Source organism: Sapajus apella, unplaced genomic scaffold (assembly GCF_009761245.1).
Source record: "Sapajus apella isolate SASKATOON/1434 unplaced genomic scaffold, GSC_monkey_1.0 scaffold4, whole genome shotgun sequence".
Classification (NCBI taxonomy): domain Eukaryota; kingdom Metazoa; phylum Chordata; class Mammalia; order Primates; family Cebidae; genus Sapajus; species Sapajus apella.
In genome coordinates this window covers 21,285,454-21,310,913 of record NW_022436944.1, presented here as the reverse complement: position 1 = coordinate 21,310,913, position 25,460 = coordinate 21,285,454, and the positions used below count along the sequence as shown (strand labels likewise).

At 34.7% G+C, this 25,460-nt stretch overlaps 1 protein-coding gene across 1 annotated transcript; it reads right to left on the bottom strand.

Annotated features, from left to right (window-relative positions):
* Positions 1-7,445: 7,445 nt before the first annotated feature.
* On the bottom strand, positions 7,446-24,355 carry LOC116540513 (phospholipid scramblase 2-like). Its single transcript, XM_032264053.1, has 6 exons — positions 24,120-24,355; positions 22,374-22,416; positions 21,170-21,390; positions 19,921-20,085; positions 15,199-15,360; positions 7,446-7,828 (listed from the first exon to the last, which is right to left on the bottom strand). The coding sequence occupies exons 1-6, from the start codon at positions 24,288-24,290 to the stop codon at positions 7,796-7,798; spliced, it is 795 nt and encodes a 264-aa protein (XP_032119944.1). The 5' UTR covers positions 24,291-24,355; the 3' UTR covers positions 7,446-7,795.
* Positions 24,356-25,460: the final 1,105 nt, after the last annotated feature.

The following is a 25,460-nucleotide window of genomic DNA, read 5'->3' as shown; positions in this document are numbered from 1 at the left end:
CAATGCACACAGTAATAGAAAACTAAAGGTCCAGCCTCATTGCAGAGGACGAATGTGACTTCTGTCCATATTCTTTCCTCTGTCTGAAACTGTATTCTCGCCAATTCCCTTGTGCCATGCAAACTGTCTGTCTTAGTATAAAAGTCACCACCCACAGGAAGAATTTCATTAAAACTGAGTTCAGCATTGCTAATACCATCTATAATATCTTGAACTCTATCAAAACACTTTCCACATGTATGCCTGTTCTTAAGCACCTTGAGTATAATAATTCTGTTAATTATTGAGACCATTATAACTAACAAAACCACTGGCCCAGAGCAATATCTTTGTAGGTATTTATTAAATGACTGATAATAAACTTTCTCTCTTTTAAGTCAATCAATTTTATGTTTTTATAGTGGATCCCCCCTCAGTTCTAATGGAATAAATACCACAAATGCATTTATGTGAGTGACCATCTTTTTCACACACAAAAAAATAGATTTGCAAAGGAAAGGATTTTGCAAATAAAACCACTTCTGCTTGTGATTAGAAACAACAGAGAGAAAATTCTGGCAGTACAATTTAACAGAAATGTACTTAGAAGTTGCATGGTAGACTATGATCCAATCTACTCTGTAAAGTGTATCTGAAAGATAATTTCTCTGGATTATCTCTGAATGACTACTGTCTATTGGTAATATGTGATTAAAGTTGAAATGTTTCTTAGCACCTGGTTCTCAAAAGAAAATGCAATTTTAGAAAGAAATAAGGCAATGTTTGTTTTCTATCACTGCCAGACAAAAATAACCTCAATATATTAATGACAACAGACCAGAAACCACAGGCAGAAACAAATTGCAATTAGTAGGCAAGTGGATTTCAAGCATTGGTTTTCCAAATTTAGTTGATTTGCAAATTAGGTAAATTTATAACCTGTCATTAACAGGATATTTTCAGTCAGAGAAATAATATTAGTTTAAAATTTATAACTTCAGTGCTTGGTTTGCAGGAACAGTAAGTTCAGAGCTCTGCGTTTTGCTTATCATTCTATAGCCCTCCCACCTTATAAATACTGAGTTCAAATCCTATATTGTTCAGCTATGTTTCATCTGGTTTTATGGTATGACATGTTACTCCCCTCAGAAAACAGCTTCCACATTTTGATACCATGAGGGTAACAAAATACAGTCTGTAGCCCAGATGCTAGTCTACACTTCTACAAGATGAGAATCATTCCTTAGTTTGGCATCTTGCATAAAGACTTATTTTCTCTTCCGAGAGGATAATATTCATTGTGGGCTTCAGAATGGTTTTAAATTGCATTAAAAGTTGCAAAACAGAAATTTAATTTAGCCCAAACATTCCACATTGGCTTTGAGCCACCTTCCTGTGTTTTAAAAACTATTGATCTTTACCAACACACAGCCCTTATTATTTTCTATGTTTGTACTACCACAGTAAACTTCTCATGTCCCTGGACCTGCATTAGATCACTAAATCTTCATACTGACCTTATGAGGTAGTATATTAATTTATTTTGCATTGCTATAAAAGAATATCTGAGGCTGAGTAATTTATTTAAAAAAGGAAATTTGTTTGGCTCATGGTTCTGCAGGATACACATGAAACATAGTGCCAGCATCTGCTTCTAGTGAGGCCTCAGGAAGCTTACAATCAAGATGAAAGGTGAAGGGAATTAGCATGTCACACGGAAAAGGAAGGGGCAAGAGTTTGGAGTGCTGCTAAGGAGACAGAAAGACAAGGGAAAGATTGGAACTCCTTAGGGACTTAGTAAGTGACCGTGACCAAAATGCTGATGGAAATACAAACAGTGACAGTTTTTAATTGGAAAGGAATTTATTGGGAACTGGAGCAAAGGTCGCCCTTGTTATGCCTTAGAAAAGAACTTAGCTGCATTGCGTCCATGTCCCTGGACTTTGTGGAAGGCTGAACTTAAGAATGATGACTAAGGGTATCTAGTGAAAGAAATTTCTAAGCAGCAAAGCATTCAAGATTTATCCTGGCTGCTTCTAATAGCCTATGCTTAGATGTGGGAGCAAATAAATGACTTAAGATTGAAATTTATATTTAAAATGGAGGCAAAGCATAAAATTTTGCAGCCTAGCCATGTAGAGAGAAGGAAAAAGCATTTTCAGAAGAGGAATAAAAGAGGGCTGTAGAGCTACCACTTGCTAGAGAGATTAGCATGACTAAAAGGAAACCAAATACAGTAATCCTTTTTTTCTTTATAAATTACCCAGCCTAAGGTACTTTTTGGAGCCACACAGACTAATACAGGTAGATACTATTATCAATGACAACTATATTATTGAAAATTGAGGAAAATTAAGGCACAGGGAGAAACACAGAGCTTGAAAGAGATAGGGCCAGGTGCAGGAAGCTTCTAGGAAAGTCAGGCAGCCATTGCATGGTGGGTAATAACAAGGGCAGGATTAGGGCAGGACTTAGAGAGAACTTCTGTGCACTCTTCTGGCACTTCACAGCATCAGCAGCACTTAATTGTGCCCAGAACCATTTTAAATCATTCTATCTTTAAATTATGGCAGCAATTCTCTATTGAGCTTTTTCTAATTACAGTTATAATAGCTCCTTTTGAGTCCAAACTCAGCTAAAACTACAATCTAAGTTGTAGAGAGATGCTAATTAACTAGATGCCAAGAGTCCACACAGTGATTTTCTGCAGTTTAACTGCCTATGTGTTCTTTTTTGTTCCTATCCTCAACCTTGTCTCCAGTCTACACTTTCACTTTCCCCCATTCCCAAGTCTCCTCCCAAGAGGTGATCAGGTCAGGCAGTCACATGTCTTAGCCTTTTTCTTTCCATTCCTCTTTATTCTCCCCCTTCCCCACTGATCTGTGTACCCAGAAATTCCTTCGCAAGACACAACACAGCTCCATACCCCAACCATCACAACTCCTCCTCCTCAATGTTACCCCCAGTCAGGGATACCCACTGATCCTCCATTCACTGTCACAACCACCCCAGAGTGACACAAGGTCCTAGCATGAGGCAAGCACCCAAACTTCTCCTATCTTGGGTTTTAGGCCCTCCTACAGCAGGAAAATAAACTTCTCACTCATTGCCTTGCCGCTCAGGACAAGGATGCTTGACTTCCAGCGAAGGTGTGGGAGCAGAGGGGTGAGAGAAGGAAGGGCCGTGTAAAGGATGTCCTTTCTCTTTTAGGAAAATAGTAGAGACAATACTCTTAAGTAGTTTCTCCTGACTAAGCCACTTAAGGAAGGGGCCATGAAAGGAGCTTCCTCAGAACTTTCTTACTCTAATATGTTTCTATCCAAAATCATTAGATTTGTCTGCTTGTTCAATATATTTTGCCTGAAAGTTTTATCAACTCTCTCTTCTCCATCCCACAACTCCTTTCACATAAACATACCCAGACACAACTCAGATTTTTACCCAGCACTGGCCTCTTAGCGAATGCTTGCTGCATGATGACATGATTAAAGAAGTAAGTTGGCTAAGACTCCACAGTCTGTGACTTCAGTATTACATTGAATTGGGGTGTGCCTGCTTAAGAGGGAGGCTTAAACCAAAACACCAGGGAATATTCTGTCCCCCATCTCCCACCACCAACTAACAATAATTGAGTGGAAAGAACAGTGAATTACAGCTAAGAATGCTGCAAGATACAGATTATCTCCGAGGAGCAAACATGTAGTAAAACCCTCTGGCATAGTAGCCTACATCTTGAACAGATGTTATCACTAGAAGAATATGAAGCCTGCGGTGCAACAAAGATAACTGTACAACATACTTTACAGTAAGCCAAGTCATGGACTAGATAAACACAATTCGCAGGCCGAAAGGTTTACCACAGGATAGGCAAGCACATCAAGCATTAAAAAAAAAAAAAAAAAAAAAAAAAATACTCTATTATCTTCTATCCTGTATATATCAAGATCCATGTGATGCTGTGTCTTAGTGCATCCTATTAGGTGGTACTTGATTTTAATTTATCCCATAACTGATGATGTCTACTTTAATCATTTTATTTTAAATTTACTTTAATAGAGTTGGCTGCTAGACACTAACATGTTACACATTTTCCCTCTGAAATTAAAAGAATCTTGGGGAAAATAAATTGAAACCATGTATATCATTATCTTCATACAACCTTTATTTATTTACTTATAAGAATATCTGTATGGACTTACTGTATCCTATTTTATTCAGAAGGTAATAATATACCTGATTTTGTTGGTGAGAGCCCTTTCACATTCCTTCCTTTATCCTTTTGACATGTCAGCATCCATACTTGAGTACCTCCTTGATTTTCTACAAGTTGTGCAAAGCTTATCTTATACTTTTCCCTACCAAAATTCTGGGGTCAACTATTCTCAAAACAACCCCAGTTGCTTTGAGTGGAAAATAGTATCTAGAAGCCAAGATTTAGGTTGGTGGGCAAAATGGTGTGCTGAGATGTGATGCGTTTCCTTTGCTTTTTCAAGGTAAGAAAGATGGGCAAAGTGAGCCATTGTTAGGAATGAGTCTAAGACACCATATCTGTATAAGTCACATCATGCTGAATGAAAAAATTCCTGCAGTGGTAAGGTCTCCACTCAAAGGCGGGTATGGGAAAATGGGCGGCAAGGACAAAAACACTTTTATATAATCCATCTTTATGTTCTAAATCCTTTGGTTCTTTTAAATGCTGCTGTTAAAGTGTGCTAAATTTGATTAAATGCTCTAGGTGAGGTAGAAACAACAGTAAACGAGAATATGGGTATATTATGGAAGTTAAGCCACAGAAACTATTCTATTACTACCTAACAATATCTGCCATATTTTAGGCATCTAATGATTGTTTTTTTGAAAAAAAAAAAAAAAATTAAAAGCGTATCATTTTCATTCATTTTTGTCTGCTTTATAGCAAATCCATTAACTTCAAGACTTTGTTTTGTCTTGATTGCAAATAAATTTTCTTTACATTAAAAATATATTCTCTTGCCTTCATCTGATTTCTGCTTCTGGAATTCTTATTGTGCATGACTTGAAATTAATATATCTATTCTCTAGGTCTTAGTGTTTTTCTTTATATTTAGCGTTTAATCTTACTTCTGGGAGAATTTCCAAAACCTATCTCTTAGTTTATTGTGTTAGCTATCTACTTTATGCAATCTGTTGTTCCAGTGCCTCCATCATACTTTAAAATATGGTCATCATATTTTTCAATTTTATTAAAATTTGGCACATCAGAATGTTCTTTTTTTCTGTCTGTTTCAGAAACAAATACACCACCATTCGCTCAAATCTCACTAAGATTCAAATTAAGACTTTTTTTTTGCAATTCCTAGTATTTTATTAATTAAATTGATAATTGTTGTTGTTTGATGATTTTTCTATGTGAATATTTAATGCAAAAAAAATTTATCTAGTATTTGAATTTAAACGAGTTCCACAGATAGTGTGCAAATTTTTCCTGATGTCTTTCTTGCAGAGTAGAAGAAGGAAGGAACCATATAGATCAGTTATAGTTTTATTTTGTCTAGCCAAAGATCCGGACTCCTATGCAGAGAGAGAAGAAAGGAAAGTAAGATATGGTTATAAAAGAAATAATGTCAGTACCTCTAATCCTCATGTTGGGTTGTATTTACATGACTGCCATCTTTGCAAGCCTTCCCCTTCTCTAACTGGCCTAACTAAAGTCAAATACAAATACCTCCACTTGACTTGGCACACTGTCTGTACTAAACATATGCTAGAGGTGAGTGTCCTGAATATACTTCATCATTGGAAAATGGCATCTGATGAATTATTTAGGCTGCTGGGAAGTCATCTAGATATTGCTTTTTCTGTAGCCCCACTGCCATACTAATGTTCTCATCCAACATTTGTCATTTGGGCCTATTGGCTTTGGTAGAGTTCTGCTGGTATAACACTTATGGGGAGAGTGGCTGTTGGAAAAGTTTGCTGAAGATGAAAAGGATGCCCATATTTCCTAAGCACACTTTTCTTTTGCATGAAGTCAACTGTGGGTTGGCTGTTTCCTCTCTCAATTCAATCTTCCCTACAAAACAGATTACAAATGCCTTAAGTTTCTGATAGGTGAAAATCCTAGTTTCCAACACTGATACAGATTTTACTACAAAATATTATATGTCTTCCCCCTTTTTTTAATGCTGAATTTTATTGAAAGTGAGACAATCAAAAATTTAAACTATGACAGGATAACATATCGGACACAACACAAAAATAGAATAATATATACTTGAATGGCTCTGGGCAACTGCACACTGTTCTAAATTGCTGATGGGAATTCATAGAGAAATAAATTCTATGGAGGGTAATTTGAACAGATATTCCACTTTTCAAATCGCTTCCAAATATGCACTAGGAAAAATATAAAATATGTATGCCTGTTTATTCATGAACACTTACATGGAATGGCAAAAAATTTCAAGGAAAATGAAAGTCCAATTGTAGGGAATTGTTTGAAGAAGCTATGACACAGCTACTTAATGACATACTATGCAACTAGTAAAAGGAATGAAAACATCTCTGTGTACTTATGTAGACTTTCATATATATCTTACCGTAGAATTTTTCCTTAAAAATTTATAGATCCTTAATATATACAAAATTAAAATTAGAAGAGAAAATTAAATCCCTAAAAATTGAAAACAAATAAAAACAAATCATTTAATTTATTTTTATAAGAAAGTAATTTCATTTTGTTTTTATTTCCAATAATGATTTAGTTATTATTATTATTTTTTTTTGCTGTGCTCTTTTTAAAGGTCATTTTATAGGAGGTAAATGTGTAGGGTCGAAAATGCCACCTTAATGGATTATCCACAGTTTTTTTAATAACAAAAATAAAATATGCAAAAATTATATCAATAAATTTTACTTTAGGCATTTCATTTTTTGGCATAAATAACCTAAGACCACTAATGAAGTGTGCTCTGTAAAGATACACATATTTTTTATTTAATTTACACCTGATTAATCTTATAACTAACATATTCTAGGAATGACAGAATACAGGAGCTAACCATTCCATGTAGTAATAAATAACTTCAAAAGTGACAACAATACCAAATTTTCGAATAAGTTTGTCTTTTGGATAAGGTCACAGAGTCATGTCTTTCTTTATTCACTGAAAACCATAAAAATTGCTAATATTTCATGTAGTCATTACAAAAATCTTATTTATAGTACTAGATTAGCTGATAGGATAAGTCAAATATAGTGTGCTTTCCTGAAAATTAAAAAAAAAAAGCACATTTACTTTTACTTGAGAATATGTATATTAAGTATTTAGTATGGTAAAAGAAACTGAAATTGTGTCAATTTTTAAGTTGTTTAATGAGTATATTAATATTAATATTTGCATATTAATTTACATATAAAATAATTTATAACTAGTTTTAAAAAATAAAATATAATTATACATTAAAACTACTTTAATTAGGCTTTAGTTTTTGCTTTGGAAACACAGACTATAATTCAAGTAGTCTTTTAAAGGAAGTTTTGTATCTCAATTTAAAACTTCCTATATTATTTTCTCCAAATATACAAAGAATAATCCAATAAAGTGTATAAAACATTTATAAGCCAGTGATAAATAAAACAAATTTTTGAATTTGAAAAGTAAAATTATATACTCAGAGCTACAAGCATCACAGCTTAACCCACACAAGTATATGTAATTTAAATAAAGAAAGAAAAAAACACTGAATTTTTCTTTTAGATAATCCCAGTCAATATACAGACTTCAAATATTCTAAGGAGACTTACATTAATCCACTCTGACACTCTGACATTCCAATCAATTCCTAGTTCCTTCAAAAAACATGTAGTCCTAGATTAAAAAAAAAAAAAATACACAGAAATAAGTTCTCAGAAAGCAAACAGAGATCAATTCTCAGATGTAGAAATGCTAAGGGATCTGATGAAACAAAGTTAATTGTCTGTTAAATAAGAAAAACTAACTATAATAAGTAAATGTAGGGAAGTCTACAGATAAGATCTCTACCTTCAGCTATTTTTATAGAAATTAAATTCTATAATTCTATTTATTGACACCATATTAACTTAATTAATCCTACAATAATTTATGTAAATGTGACTTTTATCCTCCTTGAAATCATCCTTTTTCATCTTTCTTATTTAATGTTTTACAGTCCCTTTCTAGTAATATAACTCTTCTTGTAACTAGAATTCATTCCATGTACAATGAATTAAGAAAAAAGTTCCATTTACAACATCATCAAAAAGTAGTAAGTACTAAGGAATACGTTTAACCAAAAAGGTGAACAATCTGTACACTGAAAACTATAAGACACTGATGAATGAAACCAAAGAAGACACAAATAAATAGAAAGATATTCTGTGTTTCTGGATTAGAATAATTAATATTGCCAAGATGTCCATATTACTGAAAGGGAACTACAGATTCAATGTAATCCCTCTCAAAATACCAATGAATTTTTCACAGATATAGAAAAACAAATCCTAATATTTGTATGGAATCGCAAAAGACCCCAAGCAGCCAAGCAATCTTTAGCAACAGAAACAACGCAGGAGGCGTCACACTACCTGATATCAAAATTTATTATAAAGATATAGTAATCAAAACAGCTTGGTACTGGCATAGAAGCAGACACACTGACCAATGAAACAGAATAGAAAGCCCAGAAATAAACCCAAACATTTACAATCAATTGATTTTTGACAAAGGTACCACTACCACACAATGAGGAAAGGACAGTAACCTTAAATAATAGTGTTTTGAAGACTAAATATACATGCAGAAGAATGGAATCTGACCCTTATTAAACACCATATACAAGAGTCAAATTTAAATGGATTAAAGACTTAAATGTAAAACCTGAAATTGTAAAACAACTAGAAAAAAATTCTCCAGGACATTGGCTTGAGAAATGATTTATTTGGTATGACTTAAAAAGCACAGACAGCAAAAACAAAAAGAGACAAAGGGAATGGCCTCAAGTTAATAAGCTTCTGCACACAGCAAAGGAAGCAATGAACACAATGAGGAGACAGCCCAGGGACTGGGGAAAATATTTGCAAACCATGTATCTGATAAGTGGCTATATCCAAAACGTATGTTGGACCATTTTTGTTTCTCTGAGATAAATCCCACTCAGTCATGATGAATAATCTTTTTGATGTATTGTTGAATTTGACTTGCTAGTATTTTGTTAAGGATTTTTGGATCACTGTTCATCAGGGATATGAACCTGTAGTTATTTTTAAATATGACTTTGTTTGGATTTGGTATCATGGTAATACTAGCTTCACAGAATAAGTTTGCATGTTTTCCCTCCCACTCTATTTTTCAGTAGCTTGAGTAGGATGGTATTTATTCTTTAAATGTTTGGTAAAATTCAGCACTGAAGCCATCAGTTCCTAAGCTTTTCTTTGCTAGGTGACTTTTTACTACAGCTTTGATCTCATTACTTATTGTCTATTGAGGTTTTAGATTTCTTCATGGTTCGATCTTGGTAGATAATATGTGTCTAGGAATTTATCCATTTCTTTTAGGTTTTCCAATTTATTGGCATATAGTTGGTGAAAGTCATCTTTAATGATCCTTTGAATTTCTGCAGTATCAATTAAAGTGTCTCCTTTTTCATCTCTGATGTTATTTATTTGGGTCTTTTCTGTTTTCTTAGTTGATCAGGCTAAAGGTTTGTTGATTTTGTTTCTCTCTCCAAAAAACAATTTTTACTTTGTTGATCTTTTATATTTTTAAAATTTCAGGTTCTTTTTGGTCTGAACTTTATTTCTTTTCTCCAACTAATTCTGATTTTGATTTGCTCTTGATTTTCTAACGCTTTAAGATTCATTGTTAGATTATTTGAACTTTATCTACCTTTTTTTGATATGGGTGCTTAATTCTATAAACATTCTTCTTAGTACTGCTTTTGCTGTATCCCATAGCTTTTCGCATGTTCTGTTTCCATTATCATTTGTTTCAATTAACTTTTCAATTGCCTTCTTGGTTTCTTTATTACCCACTAGTAATTTACAAGCATGTTGTTTAATTTCCACGTGTTTATATAGTTTCCAAAGTTCCTCTTATTGATTTCTAGTTCCATTCCATTGTGGTCAGAGAAGATATTTAATATAATTTCATTTTTTAAATAATCTTTAATACTTTTTTGTGGCCTAACATAGTTTATCCTTGAGAATGAGCCATATGCTAAGGAGACAAATGTGTAATCTGTAACCATTGGATGAAATGGTCTGTAAATATCTATTGGGTCCATTTGGTTTATAGTGCAGATCCAATTTGATGTGGGTTTTTTGTTGTTGTTGTTGTTGTTGATTATCAGTCTGGAAGGTCTGTCCAATGCTGAAAGTAGGGTGTTGAAATAGTCTACATCTGTTATTGTATTGGGGTCTATCTCTCCCTTTGCCTCTAATAATATTTGCTCTCTATTACTGGGTGCTCCAGTATTGAGTGCATATATATTTACAATTGTTATATCTTCTTGCAAAATTGACCCTTGCATCATTACATAATGATTTTGTTGTCTATTTTTATAGTTTTTGTCTTGAAATCTATATTGTATAATATAAGTATAGCTACTCCTGCTCTTCATTTTCACGGAATTTTTTTCAATTTCTATTTTCAATCTATGTGTGTCTTTATAGGTGAAGTGTATTTCTTGAGGGAAACAGATTATTGGGTCTTGTTTTCATTTTGTTTTTTTTCTCCATTAAATCATCCTATGTCTTTTGATTGGAGAGTTTAGTCCATTTATATTCAATGTCATTAATGATAAGTAAAGACTTACTACTGACATTTTGTTACTTGTTTTCTGGTTTTTTTGTGATCTTCTCTTCCTTCTTTCCTTCCTTCTTGTTGTTCTCTTTTAGAGAAAGTGATTTTCTCTGGTGGCGTGTTTTAATTTCTTGCTTTTGATTTTGTATATATCTTTTCTATGTTCTTGATTTCGGATTACTCTAAGGCTGGCAGACAATATCTTACAACCCACTATTTTAAACTCATGGACACCTAACACTGATTGCATAAACAAAGAGAAAAGTACTAAAAACTCTACACTTTAATTTCACCCTCCCACTTTCAAATTGTTGTTGTTTCTATTTATATGTTATTATACCGTCTATGGCTTAAAGTTGTTGTGGTTTTTATTTTTAATAGGTTCATCATCTACTTAACATCTGACTAGTTTGCACACTACAATCACAGTGTTATAATACTCTGTGTTTATCTGTGTACTTACTATTACTAGTGAGTTTTATACCTTCAGATAATTTCTTGTTGCTTGTTAACATATACTTTCAGATTGAAGAACTCCCTTTAGCATTTCCTGTAGGACAGGTTTAGTATTAATGAAATTCCTCAGCTTTTGTTTACCTGGAAAAGTCTTTATTTCTTCTTCATGTTTGAAAGATAATTTTGTTAGATATGCTACTCTATGATAAAAGGTTTCTTTTCTTTAGCACTTTAAATATGTAAAGCCACTCTCTTCTGGTCTGAGAAGTCTGCTGCCTGATGTACTGGAGCTTGCTTTTATTTGGGTTTTTTTTTTTTCTTCCTCTTGCTTTTAGGAAGCTTTCTTTATCATCAACATTTGGGAGTTTGAGTATTAAATGCCTTAAGGTAGTTTTCTTTGGATTAAATATGACTGGAGTTCTATAACCTTCCTGTATTTAAATATTTATATATTTCTCTAGGTGTGGAGAGTTCTCTGTTAATATCCCCTTGAATAAACTTTCTACCCTTGTCTCTTTCTCTACTTCCTCTTTAGTACAAATAACTCTTAGATTTGCCCTTTTGAGGCTATTTTCTAATTTGAACTTTTAGGCAAGCTTCACTGATTTTTATTTGTATTTTTTGTCTCCTCTGACTGTATTTTCAAATATCCTGTCTTCAAGCCCACTGATCATTCTTCTGCTACATCAGCTCTACTGTTTAGAGATCCTGATGCCTTTTTCAATACACCAATTGCATTATTCAACTCCAGAATTTCTGCTTGATTCTTTTTAGCTATTTCAATCTATTTGTTAAAGTTATCTGATAGGATTCAGAATTTCTCCTCTAAGTTAACTTATATTTTGTTGAGTGTCCTCAAAGCAACTATTATGAATTTGCTGTCCATAAGTTCACATATCTGTGTCTCTCTGTGATAGGCCCCTGGTGCCTTATTTAGTTCATTTGGTGAGGTCATGTTTTCCTAGATGGTCTTGATGTTTGTGGATGTTAATTTGTGTTTGGGCATTGAAGAGTTAGGTGTTTATTGCAGTCTTTGCATTCTGGGCTTGTTTGTACCTATCCTTCTTGGGAAGGCTTTCTAGGCATTCAAAAGGACTTGGGTGTTTGATCTAAGTTTTTCATTACTGCCGTCATATATACTTTAGTGGATACCCCAAGCCCAGTAATTCTGTGGCTCTTCAAGACTCACAGAGGTAATCCCTTGGCAGTATTAAGATCCAGAAGCAATATCTGCAATAACAGGCAGACTCTTGTTCTCTTCCCTGACTTTCCCCCAACAAGGGGAGTCTCTCTGTGCTGAGCTGCCTAGATCTGGGGGGAAGGGTGACACAAAACACCTGTGACCACCACCACTGGAACTGCACTGAATCAGACCCAAAGCCAGCACAGCATTAGTTCTTGTCTAAGTTCTGCAGTGACCACTACCTGGCTACTACCTATGTTTACTCAAGTCCCAAGAGCTCTACTATTGGCAAGTATCAAATCCAGTCAGGCTTGTATTCTTCCTTTCAGGGCATCAAGTTCCCCCCTAGTCCTGGGTAGGTCCACAGATGCTGTCTAGGAGCCTTGGCCTGCAGTTGGGAACCTTGGGGATCTACTTGATGCTCGATTCTGTGGCTGAGCTAGAACCTGAGTTGCAAGGCAAAATTCTTCCCATTCTTTCCTCCCATTTTCTTAAGAAAAAGTGTCTTTCCCCTTGGCCACCACCAACCCAGGCCCACAACACACACTGTTTAGCTACCACTGATGTTAAGTACTACCTAGCTACCACTGATGTTCACTCAAGGCCCAAGGGCCTTTCAGTCAGCTTGTGGTAAATTATGCCAGTCCTGAATATCTCCCTTCATGGCAATGGGCTTCCCTCTGGTCCAGTATAGGTCCATAAATGCCATCCAGGAGCCACAGCCTGGAATCATGGACTCTAGAGCCCACTTGGTATTCTCTCCCACTGTGGCCAAGCTGGTATACAAGCTGCAATGCAAAACCTTCTCTCTTCTTCCCTTTCCTTTCCTCAAGTAGGAGAGTTATCTCCCTATATCCACCACAGCTGGGAATGTGCTGGGTGCACCTGAAGCAAGCATATCTCAGTCTTCCCTAACGCCCATGGCAAGTACTACCTGGCTACCAATAAGACAGACATTAGGACCCAAGGGTCCTTTAGTCAGCAGGTGATAAGTCCTAGCAGGACTGGGTCCTTCCCTTCAAGGCAGGGTGTTCCCTTCTGATCTGCAGTGTGTTTAGAAACATTATCTGGGTGCTAGGGTTGTAATAGGGCCCTCAGGACTCTGTTTAGTGTCCTATTCTACTGTAGGTGAGTAGTGCCCTATTCTACTGTAGTTGAATGGTAGAAAAAGACCCAAGTTGCAAGAAAAAGACCTCTTTACTGTCTCCTCCCCTCTTCTCATACAGAGGGAGGGAGTCTCTACTGGAGGGGCTAGCTGTGCTGCCTGGAATTGGGGGAGGGGTAATGCAAGCACTCCTTTGGCTGCCCTGGCTGGTGTCTCACAAGGTTACATGCACCATAAATCCAGTGGTTCCATGTCCAGCACAGCACAGCACAGGGACTTGCCTTGGAATTGTGGTTCTTGTGGCTTAGAGTGCTTTTCAAGTTTATTTAGAACCACAGAGCACTTTAGTTCATGGTAGCAAGGTTTGCCAGAACTCAGGTCCTGAATGCTGGGATGGGCAATGCCCCTCTGGCTAAGACTAGTTTAAATGCTGTCTCCATGGGTGCCATGCCTCATGTTACTTTCTGCTATGACAGGGAAGCACAGAGTTCCAATGCAAAGTCCCACAATCACTGTGTTCTCCCTCCTCCAACATACAGATTATCTCTCTCCACCAGGTATCCACTGCCAGGTATAAAAGAGGAGGGGGTTAGGCAATTTGTCTTTCCTACCCTCCTCAGTGCCTCTTTTCTTAATATAATCTTTAAACCAGGTACAATGATCATGACTGATTTTTAGTTCTTAGGAAATTGCTTTTTGTTATGTGGACAGTTGTTCAATTTAGAGTGGCGATAATTCGAGAGCCTTCCATTCAGCCATCTTCTTCAGCCTCCCCTGTTTAATCTTTATTCTGTTATTTTCATTGCCACTTATTTGTTGAAAGAGCTGGGTCCTTTTTGCTGTACATTATCTGTTAAGGTTTTCTGATTACATCACCAAACTCATGTTTAAGATATCTGGCATCTCAAACCTTGATTGCATATCGGAATCACCTGGGAGCTTTAAACAGCTTGAAGACTTTGTCCTAACTCCAGAGAATTTGGTTTAATAAATTTGGATGCAATCTGGATGTGAGGAGTTTGAAAGTTACCCAAGTGTTTCTAGTGTGTAGCTAAGGTTGAAGACCATTGCTCTGTTTCTATAAACCTCAACTTTGGCTGCATATTCGTATTAGCTGGGGCACTATACAAATTTCTGACTCTGAGCTTCTAGTTTAGTTGAAGTGGGGAATAGCCTGATACTTGAGAGTTTTTAAAAAGTTTCTAGATAATTCTAACATAAAGAGACATTCAGAATCACTGCTTTACCCTATGTATTTCCTATAAATTGATAGGTCTAGAGGCTTGATTGAATGTATACTCTTAATGTACTTTATAATCCCATGTTGGACGTCTTAATTTAATGAGTCAGGATGAAACTTCTGTGTTTCACTGAGTTTTATACCATGTAAGACTAGCTTTACATTTTTCTCCTAATAACATATTTGATTTTTTAATAACCCTCCCTCAAACCAGAAGTTCTCCCTAGAATATAAAGTTATTCTCTTGCCATTTCAAAGTATGTAGACTCTTCAGACATAAACTAATCACCTATAAAATTCCAGAGCTGGGATTAAATAGGAACATTTTATAAAACCTTTACATTTTAAATGGTAATCTTAAAATGTATAATGAATTATTTCAGAATGCTCCTAGAGAAGCCATCTGTAACCAAGATTAGCAGGAATAGACTTACAATGAGGAAACAGGCACCAATCAGCACGGCTTTCATTTTAACATCAAGGTTTCTAGGGAAATGGATCCCAAAGTTGTCAGCATCTGTAAATGCCTCTCTTAAAATCCCAGTCCAGTGCTTAGAAATCCTGCCAACCACAATTTGTTCATCAAGAGATGTAATCTAAATGGCAAAAAAGAAAAAAAAATCTTAAACGTTTCTAGGAAACTTGTAGCAAAAGTACTTTTAAAGTTGGAGTAAAATAAAGCAATTATTATATTACATTTATGCATCATACATAATTATGGATATATAAATATGTGATGTTAGATACACATAGGCTCCTATATAGTCATAGTTATATATGGTTCTATTGTATAGAAAACTTATATAAAAGTGGTTTTACTGAAATTTTAACCATTTTCTATTTTATATTAAGATAGACGTTAATATATGTCTTATTTATTTCAGTTGACCCAAAACAAAATTTAAGCTGAAAAGGATATAAATTTGAAAAGTTTCTTTAATATAATTTCTAGAAGCCATCAGGAAGGAATTAAACGAAACTCCTATTAGACTTCTGCTTTTTAGAGAAGCACAGAGAGTATACACAGCTGAATATTTAAATATGAAGAGAGGCCTCACTACCACCCACTGTCAGTAGGAAAACATAAAATGCTAAGAACCTAGAAAAAAAGACTGACAGTTTTGAGTGAAGAAAAGCAACCGATAAGTAACTTGATGGGATGCCTCAAGCCGAGGGTGTGGGCAAGACCAGATAACTAGTGGGGTATGAAGAATAAAAAAAGAATAGGTAGAAAAGATCTCCAATATAAAACTTTTCTATTTTTGTAAAAAAAAAAAAAAAATTGTAAAAATTCTGCCGAAGAAAGCTAAGGGTCATCATATAGAGTTGAAAGCAGTGTGCTCAGACAAAAACACCTAGCCAGGTGTGCAGGTAGTGGCTGAATGTAGCATGTAGCTAACATTCACCAAACTACATGTAAGAGTTATGTCAACCCAAGTCAGGAATGTCATTTCAAACTTGAACACAGGTTTAGAAATATAAATAATGACCTACTTATACAGGTCACATATGTCAGCAACACCTTTTGAATCCATTGCCTCTGGTTGTAACCAGCTAGATAAATGTGAGGAAACTAAAAACAATTGATTCATTTTGAGTGTTGGTGAGTAGGATCTTTTAAAAAAGTGAAATAAATGTCTAATATAAAATTGTGATTGCTATGCATTACTCTTCATCAAATATTCATTTTCCCTCCCATTGTAACCTGAAGCATTTTCCTCTTTCTTCATAATTAGGCTCTGCCTTGTGGCATGTTTGACCTATGGAATATTAGCAGCTATAACATGGGCAGTGACCTTACATATGAGTAAGTGGTTTGGTCTGGCTCTTGGTCTCAGGTAAATAGTCACTAGAAAAGCATGGCCTAGCTACCCTCTGTTACTACATATCCATAGTGAACATATATCATCTAAGCATTTGAGACTAATAATGAAAACTTTATATTTTTGTTTAAAAATGTATTTGAATTTTGAAATATTTACAAAGTAAAAAATGCTGAAGGTAACTTGCTAGCTACCATAAACCTATTACTAGATTTAACAAATATTTCTCCATCTTGATTGCTATAACAAGAAATTTAAAAATTCACCAAATTTACACAAGGAGTAGAAAATAAAATTTTAACGGAGGATTAGAAATATAAATAATGAGCTACATATACAGGTCATTATAAAGTCTAGATAATTTTTATGAAAAAGTTATAAAGTCTAGATAGTTTTAGCTAAATTCTGTATGACATTTTAAAAACAAAACAAAAAATATAGTAAAATTACTTCAACCTTTGGAAGTAATATGTTGGTATTTATAACATCGTAAGAAGTATACATTTAGGTTTTATTTCCTGTTTCCTGACACAGAATTTTAAAAACTCTCATAACTTTCTAAGTGATAGGGGTGATAGGAGAGTCTTTTTTTTTTTTTGAGATGGAGTCTTGCTCTGTGCCAGGCTGAAGTCAGTGGTACAATATCGGCTTACTGCAACCTCTGCCTCATGGGCTCAAGCGATTCTCCTGCCTTAGCCTCCCGAGTAGCTGGGACTACAGGTGGGCGCCACCATGCCCAACTAATTTTTGTATTTTTAGTAGAGACAGGGTTTACCATGTTAGCCGGAATGGTCTCAATCTCTTGACCTCGTAATCCACCCACCTCAGCCTCCCAGAGTGCTGGGATTACAGGCCTGGCCTGAGTCTTGTTTTAATATTCGGTCTTTGTCCCAGATTCCTGACATACAGCTTCAAAATCCTTAGAATCTTCTGAGCAATAAATCTTTTGTTTACTAAAATGACTGGTGGTTGGGATTCCTGATAGCTTTAGTATCAGGCTGGACACCAGGAAAACCAAGCAATGCTTAGAGGATTGAATCATTCAGTCCTTTCTCCATCCTCCACAGATGACAGTAAGGCTGCAGCTGGAGTTATTTACCAATAGCCAATGGCTTAAATCAATCATGCCTACATAATGAAGCTTTCTAAGAACTCTAAACAACAGGTTCAGAGACTTTCTGGATTGGTGAACTCACGTGCCATGAAGGAGGGTTACCCCAGTCCCACTGGGACAGATCCCATTTTGCTCGGGACCTTTCCAGAACTCATTCTATTAACCTATTCATCTGGCTATCCATTTGTATCCTTTATAGGAAACATAAATAAAGTGTGTTCCTAAATTTTGTAAATAGTTTTAACAAATTGTCAAACCTGTGGAGGAGGTTGTCAGAACCCTAATTTATAGACAGTTGGTTAGGTGTACAGGAGGTCTTGCATTTGTGGTTGGAGTTTGAAATAGGAAATAGTTTTGTGAGACCTTAACTTGTGGTGTCTGCATTAACTCCAGGTGAGTGAGTGTCAGAATTAAACTTGAATTGTAGGGAACCCAGTTGATGTCTGTAGAGAAGGAGAATTGGTTGATATGGGAAAAAAATATCCACATATTTGGTATCAGACGTATGAGTTTAAAAAAGAATTGTAGAGTATCATATTAGCATAAAATTTATAAATCTGTAAATTTAATACTAATAGTTGGTAAAGATAGTCTAAAAAGAAAACTATATATTTATTTGCAATGTAAATGCGAAAAATGTGAACAGGCCACTAGCACATAGAACTAGGTAAATACCAAAAGACTATATTAAGATAATGTGTAAGATACTAGAACAGCTACATAATTCAAAGCATACAATTTATGAATAGTTACTGAAAAGGTACTTTTAAATTACAAACTCAGCATTTGTATAAAATTTACTATATGCATTTTTTTTTTTTTGCCTTCTCTAATCATATGACTATTAGTTACTCTTAGAATCTGGTATCTGTAGACATAGAGAACTGAAGAGCTGCTGAATGAAATCTAATATTTTAGTATTAAATATGAATGTTTCACAATTTTTTAGTGTTTTATTCATTTCGTAGGAATACATTACATTCCAATTAGACTTTTATTAATATCATTCCTAGAAGAAGAAATAATCTTTCACTTGTCTGGATTTTTATGTGCATAAAAAGAGAGCTATTATTATATATATCCCTACATAAGGTTCCTGTACATCCGCATTACATGTTCCCATACCCACACACCCATATATACCCACATGCACATATGCATAGTATATAAGCATACACTATATATAATCATATATTTTATAAATATATATGTATCCCTTTAAAAAAGCATTTTAAAGTCTCTACAACACATGTGTTTTCTTAGAGTTGCCCATCTCTGTCATCAGATTATGAAGTTGAAAAAGGGAAGAATTCATTTTTATGTAACTAAATTTTAATAGAGGAATTAAAAACTATATTATTAGAGAAGAAAGGACGCAAGAGAATGAAACCGGATAGTGCAAAACCTTAGGAAGATATGGGGACACTGTCAGAGTTCCCACATCTAATCATAAGTGAGGTAGCCCTATTCAACTTTAGGATTATTTTTTCCTCATTCTGTAGAACTATGGGCCCAGTTTACCAAATTGTCTGTTTTTCTAAGAGAATCAGGAAATCAAGATTAAGTTATAAAATCTTCTGATAAACATTTGCAACTAAATAATTTGATTATAAGCCTAGGCTATCTGTTGGAGAACTGCTGTAATGAAATTCATGCAGGAATTAAATATAGAGATATATTATGGTTTCCAATGACCTAATTTAATACAGGGTTAAAGAAGGGACCACAGAGAAGTACTATTGGGTAATACATATTACACTGACTTTCTCAAAACTATCTTTGCATAATTGGGCTTTTTGTAGGAACTCAAAGATGTCAGACCTTCTGGACATGGCCTGGAGCACTGGCAGGCTATATTTCAGATTAAGGAAGGATCCATATGCTTTGCTAATCACACTTAGATGATGAGATTAAAGTTTTATTTATAATGGATAATATATAGTGTGACCACACAGAAACCAACATGTTTTAGTGTTAGATGATTTGCTTATTTTTATTTGACTACAGAGCTCTGCTTCTCTTTTTATCCATTTATCATTATCAATACTGACCTTTAGACAGTAATAACCTCCACTCTGATCAAAGTTAAATGTATGGGAACATTATCTTGCTATTGAGACATCAGTACATAATACTAATTTAAGGCATTCATAAAATTCTGCAAAATTATATTCTTATATTAGGAAAGCAAATCCCGTAAACATTATTACATCTCTTACCTCAAAATCAACATCTCCACCACAACAGCTGCACATAATACATGGACCACTCATTTTTAGTACATCCTCTCCTTTCTGATTTTGAATTGCAAACTTTTTTAGATATGGGTACCAGGTCTGAGTAACATAACCTATTGGTACACCAGGAGGAGCTTGGATTTCTATCTACAAAAGTAAGAGAATATGTGTAACTGTAATAAATCATCATAAACCTATCTAATAATGGCTCTCATTTACTGACCATTTCATAAGTGCCAGACATTGCAAGTAAGGACTTCCTAGAAATTTTTTAAAAGATCAAATAGTGTAATGCATGTTAATGTGATATTCAAATTATAAAGCATTTCCCATCAAACTCTCAGTTTTTCCTCAGATATTCTTATAAATATATATTTATACCTAACCTAAATGGCATGGAAAACAAACCAATTCATTATAAGTAACTTCATTTATCCTCTCAAAATAAGTGCAGTATTAGACTTTAATAACTATATGCCTTTATCTCTAACTGTATTATGTTCTCACAGCAACCTGTATGGAAGGCTAAGTTACCCAGGCAGATATGGTGTTGGGCCAGTGGGATCCTGGAAATGACCAACTTTTCTATAACATCTCTGAACCCTAGTGTCTTCCCTGAAATTCATAATTTCTAGGAGTAGGCTGCCATGTAATATAAAAACAGAGACATCTGGTCTCTACACAGCTGAACATACTCCCATTTAGGCTATCCCTACTGCAGATGACACAGATATATAAGTTTTTATTTTGAAAAGGAGAAATGAAAAACATAGGAGATAAAACTTTGTCCTAGGTTTGTCCCTTAGTAGGTTGGCCAAAATTATGAGATGCACACATCTGTTCTTTCCTTCCTTCTTTTTGTCCCTATGATCCCAGAATGCTATTTTAGGATATTTTCAATGGTGCAACTCGGCTGGTTTTGACCATGTCTTTTACAATCATTTCTAAAAAAATGATTTGAAAACGGTGCCTATCTGACCTTTCCTTGAATATCAAGAATTCTCATCTCTGACCATTGCTCAACCCCACAAGGCAGACTGCTGCGGGACATGAGGCTAACCATCCCCTGTTGTTTATTTGCCTTCCTTCTTATACAATTGATTTGGAAGGCCAAACATACAGCTGATGGAGCCATTTTCCTTTAAATCTCATCTGATTATACAGGTTCAATGAAAGGATGGACATTCTTGCTGAACTACTTTACAAAAGGCTCTAGTAATTGCTCACATACCTCCTGAAGGCAGCAGGGGCAACAACAACTGTTACATCTTAGTGGTCTTTCCAGAGTTATGACTTCTCGACCCAGATTATCAATAATCCTCAAGGTAAAAGGTCTAGATGGCCCACAGCAATTTCGGCTACAGAAATGACTATCTTCTGCTGCAAAATAAATCCTCTGCCCAAAGCTGTTCTTGATTTCATACTTATTATTACTTTCAAAACGGAGTAAGACTATAAATGAAAATAAAATTAGTCGCCTTTATGTTAAAATTATTGAAACTACCTTAAGATATTATAATATCTATCTATTTTTAGATGATGCTCCAAGTATCATAGGAATAATGAAAAGCAATGCTATTTAGAGTTGATCAGGAAAAGGCGTTTATCTGAACTCCCAAGAGAAACTGTGGGCAGGAACAACAATTTTCCAAAACACTCCCATCCAAATTCTAAAAGTTTACTCACTTGGAAATGTACAAGGTAACGAAAATATTGGATGTGGCTCTGTGCCATTCTCAAGGTGATAACAAACTGGAGAGAAAAGAGCTGAAATGCTAGAAGTCAGGTAAAGTGATTGAATCCGTTAGTTATTTGTAGAAGGAGAAGGGAGCAAAAGTAAATCTTGGCTATATTCCTTCTACGTTAAAGTTTATAACATTAGGGAAGATCTTATCATAATAGTGCAGTCATCCCACCGTATCCATGGGAGATTGGTTCTAGGACCGTCTGTGAATACCAAAATCCTAGTCCGCTCAAGTCCCTGATATAAAATGGCGTGGGGTTTGCATATAACTTATGAACCTCCTCCTGTATTACTTAAATCATCTCTAGATTACTTATAATACACAAAGACAAGGTAAATGCTATGTCAAGAGTTTGTTATATTGAACTTTTTAGGAAATAGTGACAAGGAAAAAGAAGTCTGTATATCCTCAGTACAGGTACACTTTCTAAAACTATATTTTTGATCCTTGAGTGATTGAATTCACACAGGTGGAACCCATGGATAGGAAGGGCCAATTGTATTTTACCATTTGACTCTTAATATTCAGAAATAGACTACGGATTTCATTACTGTGAAGACAGACATTCGTAAATAATCAGGTTTGCCATTCCACATCATTCAGAATGCTATATTTATAGTTTTTGATGTATCTTTATTTGCATAAACTTCTTCTCTTTTTAGAAATATGAGAAATACAATTAATACATACCTTCCACAGGTTCAATTTGCTGATGAATCAGTATCGTATCTATCTATTATAGCAAAAAGAAAATTAAGTTGTATGTCAAATGTTTTATAGAAAACCAATTAATACTCATATTTTATTGTTTAATACTGCATATGATCAGTTATCAACTATCATTATCAAATTTTACTAAAAATTTGTTACTTTTTATTGTAAAACTAAAGTTAACATATTTTTAATTAAAAATGCTATATGTTTATTGAAAGTATTCACTATGAATGTTATAAATTTAGGTAAAATAAACAAATATAGTAAAATCCTTATAAAAGTTAGAAAACAATGTTCTTTCTAAATGAGGTTTAAAAATATAAAGACATTATTTTATCAATTTAAATAAGTTTTGTTTTTTTTTTTTTTTTGAGACAGTGTCTCTCTTTTTTTACCCAGGCTGGAGTGAAATGGCGCATTTCCGGCCACCGCAACCTCCATCTCCTGGGTTCAGGCAATTCTCCTGCCTCAGCCTCTTGAGTAGCTGGGATTACAGGCACGTGCCACCATGCCCAGCTAATTTTTTGTATTTTTAGTAGAGACGGGGTTTCACCATGTTGGCCAGGATGGTCTCGATCTCTTGACCTCGTGATCCACCCGCCTCGGCCTCCCAAAGTGCTGGGATTACAGCCTTGAGCCACCGCGCCTGGCCCTAAATAAGTTTTTTTCCATAAGTCTCAGTTATTCATTTTATGTCTACTTCACATAATCATATTGCAGTAAGTAGTAATTTCTTCTATATATTTTTTTAGACTGATTTTAAAAAGCTCTGTAGGGCATTTCTTGGAGAAATATGAACTAGTAAACACTCTTATAATATTCGCTGTGCAAGTACATTGTGGGAAATTAAGTTATTATAGAGAGTACAAGAGAGACAATTTGTTTACGGAAAACTCTGATTATCATAGAAATGCTTGTTTATAGATTAGAGATATAAAATTTTACATTTCTATGTTACCAACCTGATCTCTAAGACAAAACAAATTATTAAACCTCACTTTGCTGAGGTAAGCTATTATGTAGTACAGCAAAGCTCAGGACTTTTTTTTTCCTTATTGTTGACATTTGTAAAATTGGGTCTTCCAAAGAAAAAAAGCATCAAAAAATATAATTTTACTAATTGTAAGAAAAAGATGAGTCAAATTCCACACAAAAATATGAAGTCATTTTTGGTACTACTTACTAAAACTTAACTCTAAACTTTAGTACATCTCTTTTAAATGTCAAGACAATTAGTCAGCATTGGAATTAAAAAGCACAGAATCCAGAATCAAGGTACCAGCCCCAGTTCATTAGGTTTTTAATCCAGGTAAGTTATATAACTGCTCTGGACCTCTGTTTCCTCTTGTGTAAGGTGGTGATAATTATAGTGCTTGTACATCATAGAGATTCCGTAAGGATTAAGTGAGGTAATACATGTATTATGCTTAGAATAAAACCTAGAAAATAGTGCTTAATAAATGTTTACTTTGGATTGTTATCACATTATATTCAAGATCATAGAAAAGAATTACCTGTGACATTCTTATTTTTATTTTAAAATGAACCGAACCCAAAAGAACTAGTGATTTGTTGACAGAATGTGTTATTTACCATTTCAGAATTAATAAACAGTAAATAAATAAGTAATTACTTAAACTATAATTACTATGGTTAGTAAACTGGAAACAAGAGTTGTTTTGTTTTTTTTTTTTTCTGAGTATTTTATGTATTTGAAATTACCTGACTTAAGTATTCCAATCCGGGTGGACCATTTAATAGTGGTGGTGGTGCTGGCATCCATGGTACCCCTGCAGGTCTACCTGGCTGATTTTGAACAGGAATGCCAGCTGGGCGAGCTGGTGAGACTAGGTAGCCATGCTGACGTCCTGGGTAGAAGGCCTGGGAGCCCATGTGGCCAGGCTGTTTCCCAGTGTGTCCAGTCTGGTGCTTAGGGTAGGCAATATGTCTGGGATGTCCTGAAATAGGAGCAAGTAAAATAATTTGCAGCTGCACAGAAAAGTCATTAACCCTTTTTACAATAACTCCAGCTATCTACCAACTGACCTCTCAGCTCAGAAGTCCTATATCTGTGAAGCTTGAGCTATATTTTTATCTTCAGATATGTTTCAATAAAATATCTGTGGTTTCACATTCACTTCTGTTTTGAGGGTGGTTAACTGTGAATAGAGTCGGCCTACAGCTTTACCCTTATGATTTAAAACTCAAGTAGAAAATATGGTTTTATGCCTGATTAAGTGAAAGTAAATCCATCATGATCTAAAGTGACCTATATGAAGATTGTGGTATGCCTTCTTGGAAAAGAGAGATGAAATTGGAAATAATAATAATAATAATGGCTTTGTGTCAGCATTCCCAGAGCTAAAGCACCCGTGAAAAATTATAAAAATTGAATTATAAAAAATGACACATCCTATCTGTATAGGAGTCAGTAGGGAGATGGGGATTGACCCCTCAAGTGATATTTGTCCAGGTCTGGACACATTTTTAGCTGTCACAACTGGAAAAGAGACTGATATTGCCATCAGGTTGGTGTAAGCCAGGGATGCAGTTAAACATCCTAAAATACTCAGAAAATCCTCCCAAAACAAATAATTATCCACTCTAAAATACTACAGTGTTGAGAAATCGTAGCATGGAGGCAAAAGCATGCCATTCCTCCTAGTATCTTTCAGATGCTTGTCTGGGCAAACAGGTTACCACGAGTTTTAATCTACAGCATGTTTTTCCCCTGTTTCCCTTGATACTTTTCTTAAAACATCAATTAAGATATTGATGTTACAAAATTAAATTTCACAATTTATCACTCATAGATCTTTAGAATATATAATTTGTGAAAATTAAACAAAAGAAAAGTAAAAAAGAAACGTTGAGAAAGAAAAGCAAAAGATTTAACAGATGAAAAATTCTAAAGTATGTATTTAGCAGAATAGAGGAAGAAATTTAATAAGTATAGCCTTTATATTACATGTAAATGTACATTTCAATGAAGCTTCATAAGCTTACTTGTATAGTCCACAGTGTAGTGATTTCACAGGAATGAAATATTATTTCAAGGGACTA

Coding starts and splice junctions, on each gene's coding strand:
- LOC116540513 (XM_032264053.1), bottom strand. CDS start 24,290: ATGGGCTCCCAGGCCTTCTACCCAGGACGTCAGCATGGCTACCTAGTC. Junction 21,391..22,373: donor GCAAATTGAACCTGTGGAAG/GTATGTATTAAT, acceptor TTTCATTTATAG/TCTTACTCCGTTTTGAAAGT. Junction 20,086..21,169: donor GCCCCTGCTGCCTTCAGGAG/GTATGTGAGCAA, acceptor TTACTTTTGTAG/ATAGAAATCCAAGCTCCTCC.